The sequence below is a fragment of the Apodemus sylvaticus genome, chromosome 13 (assembly GCF_947179515.1).
Source record: "Apodemus sylvaticus chromosome 13, mApoSyl1.1, whole genome shotgun sequence".
Taxonomy (NCBI): Eukaryota; Metazoa; Chordata; class Mammalia; order Rodentia; family Muridae; genus Apodemus; species Apodemus sylvaticus.
The window spans coordinates 69,273,344-69,286,415 of record NC_067484.1 but is presented as its reverse complement, the minus strand read 5'-3'; the positions used below and the strand labels follow the sequence as shown (position 1 = coordinate 69,286,415).

The 13,072-nt window shown below is 43.5% G+C and overlaps 1 protein-coding gene across 1 annotated transcript; it reads right to left on the bottom strand.

Annotated features, from left to right (window-relative positions):
- Positions 1-10,323: 10,323 nt before the first annotated feature.
- Positions 10,324-12,219, bottom strand: Cd14 (CD14 molecule). The gene is made up of 2 exons (XM_052156116.1): positions 11,907-12,219; positions 10,324-11,812 (listed from the first exon to the last, which is right to left on the bottom strand). Exons 1-2 carry the CDS (start codon positions 11,907-11,909, stop codon positions 10,697-10,699), a joined length of 1,119 nt encoding a protein of 372 aa, XP_052012076.1. The 5' UTR covers positions 11,910-12,219; the 3' UTR covers positions 10,324-10,696.
- Between the last annotated feature and the right edge of the window lie 853 nt (positions 12,220-13,072).

Below are 13,072 nucleotides of genomic sequence, written 5' to 3'. Positions count from 1 at the left end.
TCTGCACTCTTCCTTGGCTAACCATTCATGTCTCTGACTCAGAACCATATGCATGTATGAGATGCAGTGACAGCCAGGCATTGAAAAAGATGTCCCTCAGGACCCGATATGTCGGAAACAACATGTGGGTATAAAGTGATATCTGGTGTGGCTTTGTGGCCTGTTCTGAAACAGATGGTCCAGAAGAATGATTTTCTCCATCATGAGATGCCTTTAAGATTGATTAAGATAAAAGTTTCTCGCCAGGTGGTGGTGGCACATGCCTTTAATCCCAGCACTTGGTAGGCAGAGGCAGGCAGATTTCTGAGTTCGAGGCCAGCCTGGTCTACAAAGTGAGTTCCAGGACAGCCAGGGCTACACAGAGAAACCCTGTCTCGAAAAAACCAAAAACCAAAAAAAAAAAAAAAAAAAAAAAAAAAGGATAAAAGTTTCTCATTCCCTCTGCTTCCTGTGCTCAATATACAGACAGGATGCCTCTGCTTTATATTCGACATCACTTAGATTGGACCTTTTTCTTCAGATTAGACTTCTTTTAGACTAGTCTACTGTTAACTGAGAACAACTGCCCACTCTTGGAGAAATGACACCAAGAGTCTTTTTTCTTTTATGCACCACAAATATGAGCACTTTAGTACAAATTTTTGTTATAAAACACTTTATGGGGGCTGGAGAGACGGCTCAGCGGTTAAGACCACTGATTGCTCTTCCGGAGTTCCAGAGTTCAATTCCCAGCAACCACATGGCTCACAACCATCTGTAATGGATCTGATGCCCTCTTCTGGTGTGTGTGAAGACAGCTACAGTGTACTCATATAAAATAAATAAATCTTAAAAAAAAAAACAAACCACTCTACTTACTTAAAGATTCTCATGTGGCCTAAACTAGCCTTGAACACATTACATAGCTAAATATGACCTTGGATTTCTAATCCTTCTTCCTTTATTCCTCTAGCACAAAGATTACAGACATGTGTATGCTCAGTTTATATAGTAGTGGAAATCAAATCTGTGTTCTGTATGTTAGACAAGATTTCTAGCAACTAAGCTATATCCCTAGACTGTTTTTTCTTTTTTGAGACGGTCTTACTATGAATGTAGCTCAGGCTAGCCTAGGACTCATAATTAACCCTTCCATTCCTGAGCATGTCCTCCATGCCAGCTGAATTAATTTTAAGATGTAGTCTGTACCCAACCTCACCCATTGACAAGAAAATAATCTGAGACTATAGTGTTTCTTCATTTAATGTTATCAACACCCACCACTTCAGAATTATTGTATGTAGATGCACTGATTTATTTCTGAGTTCTCACTTCTTTTATATGAATATCTACCACTACCTTACACTATTATCACATTGTCTTGATTATTATTGTTTAAACAATAGGACCTGAAACTAGGAAGTCTGAGTTTTCTAACATAGTTCTTTCACTAGCTCAATTCATGTTGACATCAGGCTGTCCCTGTTACTCCCTGTTGCGTAAACCAGTGGATTTTCAGGCTGTTCAAATAGCATTTGACTCCATCCTGTGGGCGAATAGAGAGGCTGATGACTCTGTAGCTTTTAGGCACATAAACAACAACATTTGGTGGAACCCAAGAGGCACAGACTGGTAAGTAATTTGCCCATAAAAGTGACAGGTTGCTGCCCTGTAATGTATTAAAGCAACCTAGGCCCATGGAAGTGTTAAAATCTTATTAGAAAAAACAAAGCGGGGAGTGGTGGCACATGCTTTTAGTCTCAGAACTCAGGAGGCAGAGGCAGGCAGATCTACCTGAGTTTAAGGCCAGCCTGATCTACAAAGAGAGTTTCAGAACAACCAGGGTTACACAGAGAAACACTGTATTGAAAAAACAAAAACAAGATTGGAAAACCAAGTCTGAGAACTTATCCAACACTGTCATGGGGGTTTTCAGGGCTCCCGTTTGAGGTTTAATAATAAAGACAAGGAGACATCTGTATAGCATAAAGTTGCTGGCCTGTTTGCTGGGGCAGTCCCTCAGCTAGCCCACCTAACTCAACCCAACTTTCCTGCCAACAAGCTTCTCGGCGGGCTCTTTCTGTCTGTTCTAATCTTATTCTGCATTTGCCCCCTGCCTCTCTCTCCTCGCTTCTCCTCTGCCAGCACTTTTTTGTTCAAATGCCACACTTCCTTTTCATACAATAAAAACAATTAGCACAGGAGATTTCTCCCCAAAGCAGTTCGCCTTTCTTTTTGTGTAGATGAGGAAGGAACAAACATTTAGACCTCCTGCTCAACAGGTGCTCTCCAGCACAACAGTTAACAATTGAGAATACAGCAACATACCTTCAGAGCCAGCTAATATATAATATGTGTAAGAGTGGGTTATCTCAACACAACACTCTAGACTCAAGTGAGAGTGTTACACTAAAGCCAGAGAGATGCTGTGACTGTACATGCTTGGCCCAGGGAATGGTACTGTTAGAAGGTGTGGCCCTGTTGGAGTAGGTGTGCCACTGTGGATGTGAACTTTAAGACCCTCATCCTAGCTGCCTGGAAGCCAGTATTCTGCTAGCAGCCTTCAGATGAAGATGTAGAACTCTCAGCTCCTCCTGCACCATGCCTGCCTGGATGCTGCCATGTACCCCACTTGATGATAATAGACTGAACCTCTAAACCTGTCCTTATAAGAGTTGCCTTGGTGATGGTGTCTGTTCACAGCAGAAAAACCCTAAGACAGTGTGAAGAACACTGGTATACGAGTGGATAACCCACTCCTATCCGTATTATATATCAGCTGGCTCTGAAGATTTGCTCCTATTTTCTCAATTGTTAATTGCTGGACTGGGCTTCACAGGGAGAGCAGGGGGTGTAAATGTTTGTTGCTTCCTCACCTACACAAAAAGAAAGGCGAACTGCTGTAGGGCAGAAATCTCCTGTGCTAACCAGAGGATCTGGTTTAGTTCTCACAGTCTAAAAAGTGGCTAATAGCTATCTATAATTCGAAAAACCAAAAAAAAAGAAATGAAAAGAAAAGAAAAAGAAAAAAAGAAAAAAGAAAAGAAAAAGAAAAAAGAAAGAAGAAAGAAAGGAAGAAAGGAAGAAAAGAGCAAGACACTAACGTTGATAAGGTGATGGTGGCCAGTGATCTGTCATTTGCCTATCTGATGTGTGTTGAAAAGGAACTGAGAGACATATATCTGTCTACGGGTTTCTGCTTGGTTGAGTACCCACTGTCAGTGTGGCCTGTTGTTTGTATTTCTGTCCATTTGTCTACACATTTCTTTATCCAGACCTGGGTCTGCTTATAGGAATTGGAGGAAACCCCTGAGTGGATCCTAGATGAATGTTTTTTGTTGTTGTTGTTTTGTTTTGTTTTGTTTTTTTGGTTTTTGGTTTTTGTTTTTTTTTTCAAGACAGGGTTTCTCTGTATAGTCCTGGCTGTCCTGGAACTCATTCTGTAGACCAGGCTGGCCTCAAACTTAGAAATCCGCCTGCCTCTGCCTCCCAAGTGCTGGGATTAAAGATGGAATGTGTATTGTTGACGTGGGCACAACCAAAATAAAGACTTGGACCCATGAGGAACTGGCAAAGGCATTCACCATGAGGGCCAAACTTAGAGTTGGCAAAGCCTTTTTTTTAGGGTTACTATTGTGATGAAATACCATGACCAAAAGCAACTTGGGGGACAAAAGTGTTTATTTGGCTTATGTTTTTACATCACTGATCATCACTGAAGGAAGTCAGGACAGGAACTTGAACAAGGTAAGAACTTGGAGGCAGGAACTGACGTAGAAACCATAGAGGAGTACTGCTTACTGGCTTGCTCTTTGTGCCTTGATCAGCCATCTTTCTTTCTTTCTTTCTTTCTTTCTTTCTTTCTTTCTTTCTTTCTTTCTTTCTTTCTTTCTTTCTTTCTTTCTTTCTTTCTTTCTTTCTTTCTTTCTTTTACTTATTCTTTTAGATTTTACTTTTTTTTTTTTAAGAGTTATTTATTTAATGTAGATGATGACACTGTAGCTGTCTTCAGACACACCAGAGGAGGGCATCAGATTTTATTACAGATGGTTGTGAGCCACCATGTGGTTGCTGGGAATTGAACTCAGGACCTCTGGAAGAGCAGTTGGTGCTCTTAACCACTGAGCTATCTCTTCAGCCCCCAGCTCCAATTTTTTACATTAGTTTTGAAGACACACTTTCTCAACAAACCTGGAGCTTACTATTTTACCTGGAATTTGTGATCAGCAAGCCCTCAAACCCCAAGCCTCTGCTACCCACCACCAGTGCTGAGGTTAGAGCCACCTGCTGCAAGCCCAGTTTTTATGTGGGAGCTGGGAATCTGAACTCAGGTCCTTGTGCTTGTTCAGCAAGCACTTTACTCACTGAACAATGAAGTGGAAATGTCTGGTTTCTTTGGAGACTCAGTTTGTGTCGTGTGATGCTTTTCTGGAAGCGGTCTTCTGAGATGATGTTTTGTTGAGGTAGACACTTGAGCGGATGTGTGATGTTTGGGAAGAGTATAAGTAGAACCCAGCAGACAGTGAACGCTTCACTGGTCTCTGCTGATGACACCTTACAATGCTTTCCTGGTCTTTGCTGATCTTGTCATAACTTCGTAGAGAGAAATATACCAAAAAACTTGTGGTTGTATTCTGGCTGCTTCTTATTGGTTCCATGGACTCATGTCAATTCGGTGAAATCTCTCAATTACTTCTGGATCCAACTGCTGCTACTGATTCGTGTTTGGTGTTTGTGGATTAGACTAGACTGCCACTGCTGACTCATGTCTGATGTTTTGAACCACTGGACTGCTGATATCCTGACAACAGAGGTTAGAATCACCCCCTAAAGAACTACGTCTAGACAGGTCCACATCCTCCTTGTCCCATTAACCATCTTTCTCCCCTTCCTCTGGTAGATGAGCTAGAAGGAAGCTTGAAGCATTAAAGAACCCTAATTAAAGTATGTTTTGAAAACTCTAAGCCTACAGAGTAACCTTCCCAGCCTGCTTTGTATTTTGAAACTTTGTATTTTGAAATAAAGTCATGATGAATTAACATGACCAGTAAACTGTTGACTAGAGGCTTTGAAAACATCTATCCTTGTGTTGTTGCTGATCTTAGGAGAAAAGATATCTAGTCTTTCATCATGAAATGTGGTTTCAGCTCACATTTTTCTGTACACTTCATGACCACAAGAGGAAACTTTCTAGATTTTTCTTTTGTTGAATGTTTTTCATGAAAGGAGATGGATTTTTGCCAAAAGTTTCTTTTGAATCTATTCAAATAATCGTAGGAAAAAATGTATTCCTTTGATGTGGGATATTACATTGGTTTGAAGAAGTTAAGCCAATCTGAATGTAGTGGCTCACCCATTTAATTCCAGCATTCAGGATCTCTGAGTTTGAGGTCAGCCTACCCACAGAGTGAGTTTGAGGACCAACTGCGTAGCTAGGGCTACGCAGAAAGACCCTGTCTTGAACACATTAAACAAACAAACAAGAAAGGAGAAGGAGGAGAGGAGGGAAAACATAACTAGCAAGTTAAGAAATGTCTTGCTGGGAGTGGTGACATATACCTAGCACCCAGGATGTAGAAGCAGGATTTCCTGTTTGAGGACAGCCTAATTACATAGCATAACTTCAAAAGGGTTTTGCCACAATGATTCAAATTGGGGCTCAAATGTCCTTTATATAATATGATTTTAAATGGCTTAAAAGTATCTTAAAAAGATCTTGGGAATGAGCATTAGAAGTGGCTGGAGGGTATAGGTTGGGGGACAGAATGAACGAGAGAGAACAAAAAGTGAATTTGTTTTCAGGGTAAAATTCTTTTCTTTGGGGAGTTGAGAAAAAGACCTAGGGCATGTTAGCTCCAGGTGACAGAAAGAAAAAGAAGAAGCTAGAAGCAAACAGATCTTGGCTCAGATAATCCTATGACCACATTTCACCCTTCAGCAGAAAACAAAGCCATCCCCCATCGACTCTCTGGCCACAGAGTGCCATGTGGAAGCCCCGCTTCTCTTAATCTTAATCTCCTTCCTTTCTTCACTTCCTTCCTTCACTGGCCTCCCACACTACTCAGCCTTGCTGTCTCAGTTCAAATTTCTCAATCTTGGGTTTTCTCTGGGATGCCTTGTACTTCCCATTTCAATCTTAGATGAATACATTTTCTCTCTAGGCTGCTGGGTGCTGTCCAGAAAAACAGATCTCACATGTCTTGACACTAGGAGCAGGCTCTCTAATCTCCAAAGTCAGCTAGGAGAGTCTTGTTCTTCTTTGGCGTATGTGCTATGTAGCATTGTTTTCTATGTCTTCTTGATAGCAATACTCATCCCTAAACCCATTCTTCTCACTCAATCTTCCAGTAAAGGGTGGAGTGCTTGCTGGGATTCCTATAGGCACGACTTTGGAGGCTGACTAAGGAAGACTCCTGATCTCACTGGGCTTTGTTGTTTATCACAGTTGCTTGACCAGTTTATTTCCCCATTGATGCAGGTGCTAACTTTTAGTTCCTAGAGAAGGGAAACCTCATGGAGAAAACTGCAGATGGCTCACATATGTTAACAATAAGAAATAGGCACTGGCAAGTGGGAGAGATGGCTCAGTGGTTAAGAGAACTGGCTGCTCTTCCGGAGGTCCTGAGTTCGAGTCCCAACAACCACATGCCCTCTTCTGTCATGCAGGCATACTTGTAAATAGAATACTCATATACATAAATAAATAAATCTTTTTAAAAATAGTTAAATAGATGCCAGGATTAAAAGAAAGATTAGAGTTATAACTAACTGCAGAGTCGAGAACACTAATAAAGATGTGTAAGAGGGCTTGTCTATGTGCAAGATAGTCAAGTTAAACAGATAAGATGGACAAGGATCTGAGCCAGTATTTACCCTTCCTCTACCTCACCCCCACTCTGAAACCTTTGAGGGACGTATGCAAGGCATTATAGTCCTTTTTTATAGTCTTGCTTTGAATACAGCTAATTGTAACCAACTCAAGTGTAAGGAAAGATCTAGTAAGAAGCTTCCACCCAAAAGGCACTAAATAACCAAGAAAGACTACAGCCACATCTTGGAAGATGGAATAGAGTTAACTGTTTTCCATGGTAAAACTATAAGCTGAACCTATAAATGTAAGAACAAAGACAACTTAGTAAAATTATCAGCAATTGAGTCAACTTTAAGTTCAGAGGGAAGTAGCACCGGCTGATGTGAGATTGACAGAAAGCAAGTCAGTCAGAGCTTGAGTTAGAGATAATCAGAGGGGGTTTCAAGGACCCATAACTGGGTAGGCATGAGCAACACACAGACTTGTGATATCACTGGAATTAACCAGTCTTAACAGAGATTACTTCAGCTATGTACTATTTCTGCCATTACTCTATAAAATCTCTTGACAAAAGAAATTTAATGGCTTTCTCTCCCTTGGACACCTCTCCCACTTTTGGATAGTTTCCTCTCTTTTTCCTCTATTAATTTCTTTCTTTCTTTTTCTGAGACAGGGCTGTAACCGTAGCTGTCCTGTAACTCTCCATGTAGACCAGGATTCCCTGGAACTGGAATTCCCGACAATTATGAGACACTGTGTGGGTTTTAGTGAGGGCTCACTTCTTTCTCACTTTTTATATTCCCACCTTGGTCTATAAAGTGTGGGCACTTAGTATCTTTTCTGATAATTCTACTGGATTAGGTCCCACCCTTAAGACTAACCTAATTAGCTCCTTGGGAAACTCATTTCTAAATACTGATACTCTGTGAATCAGGGTGTCAACAAATGAATTTTTGTTTGTTTTGTTGAGACAGGGTTCTACTGTGTAGCTCAGAATTCATAATTCTCCTGGCTCAGCCACCTGGGTGCTGGAGGTATAGGCATGTGTCACCGTGCCCAGCTTTTAATATATGAATCTCAGTGGGTTCTTAAAAAAACACAATCTCTTATATTTTGGGCTAGCCTCAGGTTTACTATGTAACCAAAGATGACCTTGAACTTTTTAGCCTCTTGCCTCCATCCTTGAATGTTGGTTTTATGGGGTTGATGTAGCACTCGTTGTTGAACTCAGGGCTCTGTGCATGCTAGGCAAGCAGTCTACCAAATAAGCTATGGAACACATCCCCAAAAGACACAGCTATTTAGTTCATAGCATCCATATCCAACTAGGATTTAAACTCCATAGGAGAAGGAGCTTCTGTTTTATTCCTGCCCATTTCCCAGGGTTTAGTGCATGGAATGAGTCCTTAATTGTATAAATATATCTAGCTTCCATGCCAATGGTCTTTCGCTCTTTCTAACCACATGAAACTCAGTTTTGTTTGTCTACTCTCAGGTTCTGAAATGGCCTTGAAATGGTGGCCATGTTATGCCTGCCTTGTGTTAGGATATTTGATCCTATTGGGAATCCTGAAATTGTTGAGGTGTGGCTCAGCCCTAGTGCACACTTTTAAGCCGAGAGCTTTCTGTCAACTAGAGCTAAGTAAACTTAATAATAGGTCAAGAGCTGGAGCAAGCAAACAGTTGACAGGGATCATACATAAGAAAACCCAGGGAAAAAAAGAGAGTCTTTGAGTCGAAGGTATTTAAGACATCATGGAGAAGGAGAAAGAGCTTTTTTCCTTCTGGGAGGTCAGCTGGGAGCTTTCTCTGCCTCTCTGAGCTAACAGGCTCCCACCACAGTATCTGGCTCCCGAGTCTTCATTTGACAAATCAAATGTTTGAGATTTTGTTTTAAAAACAACAGTCTAGGCCTTTCCCCTCCTCTGCTCAGTCACTGCTGAGCATCTTCCTTATTGACCAATTGGGGAGCAATGTTTATACAACATTAAGATGGAAAGTTTTCAGAATAAAGATTGCAACCAGATTGGGGTGGGGGTACAGAAATCAGCATTTGAATCCTATACAAATCCTCCGTTGGTGGGTGAGAGTTTGACAAGGTGAAAGTCACAGAAGTTTTGTATAAGGGACAAGGACAGCTGGAATTACAAACTCAAAGTTCATGTAGGACAGGATACATCTCCATGTCCCCATCCCCACTCCTGGGGTGTGGCAGAGAAAGGAAGAATATAAGAAAATGGTGGGAGGTTTTATTACCTTTGGCTCTTGAAAGTTGGGGGTTGAGTGACCCTCTCACAGGCATCACTTAGGACCATTGGAAAACACAGATATTTATATCATGGGTCATACCAGCAGCCAAAATTACAGTTATGAAGTAGCAACAAAAATCAGCACCACATGAGGAACTGTATGTAAAGGTCTCAGCATTAGGACGGTTCAGAAACACTGGTCTAGAGGATCAGTTAGAGTCCATGACTATAATGGTAGGGAATGTGGCCTCTGGCTTGGTGAGGTCTCATTCCTTTCATGATCACCAAGCACAAGGCAGAGAGCTAACTGGGAAGGGCGTGAACCTTTGAGTCTCAAAGCCCCGCCCTCTCAACCTCCTCTTACAAGGCCATTCTTTTCCTTCCACAGTTTCACCAGCGGAGGGGGGCGGGTCTAGTATTTACACGGATGAGCCTGAGGAGGCGGTTCTCATCCAAACCTCAATTTCCATTCGGCCTCCTTTAACCCTCAGTGCCCAGTGATCTGCTCTGAAGGCCCTCACTACTCATCATCCTCCTCAGCTCGAGCTCCAGAACACTTCTCTGCAGTTCTTTTCTTGAGGAGAGGTAGGTTTACCAAGGAGACGGAGAAAGTTTAAGAATGAATACCTCGTGGGCAGTGGTGGCACACACCTGTAATCCCAGCACTCTGAGGACCCAGGATTTCTGAGTTCGAGGCCAGCCTGGTCTACAGAGTGAGTTCCAGGACAGCCAGGGCTACACAGAGAAACCCTGTCTCAGGAAAAAAAAATCCAAAAACAAAAAAAAAAAACAAAAAAAAAAAATGAATTCCTCATCTAGCACTGAGCCTGACGTTTAGCAGATACTCAGTAAAGCTCTGAAGAGTGAGTGGCCTGAAGTCATGGTTCAGGATTATATAAACTGGGAATGGAGGTACGGAGGTACATCCCTTTCACCCAAGCATTTGAGAGGCAAAGGCAGGGGCTGGAGAGAGGGCTCAGCGGTTAAGAGTACCAACTGCTCTTTCAGAGGTCCTGAGTGCAACCAAATGGTGGCTCACAACCATCTGTAATAGAATCTGATACCCTCTTCTGATGTGTCTGAAGACAGCTAGTGTACTTGTATAAGTGAAAAATTTAAAAAAAGAAGTGTTTTTTTTTTTTTTTTTTTTTTTTTTTTTTTTAAGAGAGAGACAGGCAGATCTTTGTGAGTTTGAGGCCAGCTAAGGACACATAGCCAGACTCTGTCTCAAAAACAAAACAAAACAAACAAAACAACAAATCCCAAACAAAACCAACAACCACATTGTTATTTTAAAAATATTTATTCGTGAGCACAGATGGACAACTTTCAGGAGTGAGTTTCTTCCTACCGTGTAGATCCTGGGGCTCAAAATCAGGGGTCAAGCGGGGCAGTGGTGGTGCACGCCTGTAATCCCAGCACTTGGGAGGCAGAGGCAGGCAGATTTCTGAGTTCGAGGCCAGCCTGGTCTACAGAGTGAGTTCCAGGACAGCCAGGGCTACACAGAGAAACCCTGTCTCGAAAAACCGGGGGAAAAAAATCAGGGGTCAAGCTTGGTGGCTTTTACCCATTGGACCATCTTGGCTGCCTTTCTTTCCTTACATCGTGGTTTCAGATTTTAATAAATTTAAAGCAGAGGATTCGTTGACCAGGGCCCTCAGAAACCAGGAGGATGTAAAAGTTCCTTAAACAAAGAGGCGGTCCCTAGGAGCAAAGCCAGAGTTCCCGCTGACAAGCCCACTGCTACGCCAGAGTTATACTTCTCCGAGTGGGATTCAGAGTCCAAAAAGGGATTTCCTTGAAGTGACAGGTTCTCCACTTTGGGCAGCTCATCTGGCCTAGGTTTCCTCTTCAACCTGTTGTAACTGAGATCAAGCACGCTGAGCTTGGCTGGCAGCTCTGTAGGTACCCGCTCCAGCCCAGTGAAAGACAGATTGATCGAATTTAGCTGACTAGGCCAGCGACAACTCGGAGCGCCTGCAGTAACCCGCAGTGAATTGTGACTAAGGTCCAGTCCTTGCAGCTGCACACTTGCGGCGGCCAGCGCAGAGCACACGCCGCTGGGCGTCTCCATCCCCGCGTTGCGCAGCGCTAAAACTTGGAGCGTCGGGAACTTGTGCGGACAGAGGGCCGAGATCAGTTCTCGCTCGCCCAATTCAGGGTTGTTAGACAGATCTAAGGTGGCAAGGGCAGGGAAGACGCGGACCTGATCGCAGGAAAAGTTGAGTGAGTGTGCTTGGGCAATACTCAGTACTTTGAGTCCAGGCTTTAGCCACTGCTGCAGTTCTGCGAGCCAGGCATCCCTTGTTGCCCACGACACGTTGCGGAGGATCAAAGTGTTGAGATCGGGTCCTGTGGCTTCCAGAAGCGGCGGCGACGCAGTGCCGGTTACCTCGAGGTTTTCAAGAGTCAATTCCTGAAGGCCCGAATACCCGAGCGCACGCAGGGCTCCGAATAGAATCCGAGTAGGAACCCGCGCTGCCCGCACGGTAAGCCGCTTCAAGGGTAGAGGCCTGATAATATCAATAAACTGCCCCAGATCTGCTTCGGTGTCCACGCGCTTTAGTAAGTGCTCCAGACTGCGGCCGCCACCGTAGAACTCCACATCTGTCGCTGCCATACAAAGGAAAGCGCTGGACCAATTCGGCTGCGGTTCTGAGAAGTTGCAGGAGCAGCGGATACTTTCCTTGCCTGCCTCTAAGTCGCAGGGTTCTGGTGTGGCGGGAGAGGCATGCACCAGCTTCAGAAGCAACAGCAAGAAGCTGAGCTTCTCCTGAGGAGAAAGAAGGGGTCAGGGAGACTCCAGCCAGCCCCTGAGATTTCTGAACAGGTTGGTCCCAGTTCCACCCCGAGATAGTCTGACTCACCATGGTCGGTAGATTCTGAGAGTTTGACAGCCCAGACAGGCTCGGAGAAAGGCTTCAGTTTCTTTCCTTCACAGCGGTGTTCTCTGGCTTCCAGGATCCACCGGCTTGTTTGACCAATTTGGCAGCCCCTGTAAATTTATGTAATCCTGGGATGTCACCCTGTCCCTTCCTCTGTGAACTCTAACTGCTTCTCGTCCTCCTAACAGTCCCACTCACTTCTAGTAAATATTGCAATGAAGCGTTTTTTTTTTTTTCAGGGAGGGACGAAAACAGGAAGAGTTCTAAGTGGCATTAGGGCATTCTGTGCCAGGAGGATGACCTATGCGCACCGGCTTGTCTGGTGCGTACAGGAAAAGGGTGAATCACACCAGTGCCTTAGATCATCATTCTGTTGCTCAGTCCCCTCGATTCAGCTCCATTTCCCCCTAGTCTTAGTGGCTAGCAATTTCCCGCTGTCCTAATCCAAGCCTTGGTTTTCTTTGAGTCTAATTGGACATTTGTGGAAAGATTGTGAACTTATCTATGGATTCCAGAGGGAGAATAAAGCTTACGGTTGAGAATTAATATGAAAAACAATTCTCCTTCTCCCCATCTTACTCCATTCTTTATTCATTCTTCTCCCACTCTCTACCTCTCCCATCTCCCCATGATCTCTCAATCTAGTAGCCCAATCTAGCCCCGCCTTGAACACGCTATTTTCCTCCTGCTTCTGCCTCCCAAATGCTAGGATTACAGGTGCAAGCCATCATGCCCAGCTTGTTCAATACTTTTCTTTAAAAAGCTAGCTAGGTTAGTGTGGCATGCCTTTAATTCCAGCATTTAGGAGGCAGAAGTAGGCCAGCTTGAGTTTAGGGCTAGCCTGCTCTAGAAACAGAGTTCCAGGACAGCTCTGGATTAATAGGGACCTTGTTTCAAAAACAAAAGAAAGCAAAATGTGGTATTTGATAGTGATACACTCGTCGTCGTCGTCGTCGTTGTCATCATTATGTTTTAGAAGGTTTCACTATATAGCCCTGGATATCCTGGAACTCACTATGTAGACCAAGCTAGCCTAGAATTCACAGAAATTCACCTGCCTACACCTTCTGGGATTACAAGCATATCTCACTATGCCCAACTGCAGCAAGGTGTTTTCTAAAGCAGTTTCTGACCAATCTGGCAGCCCC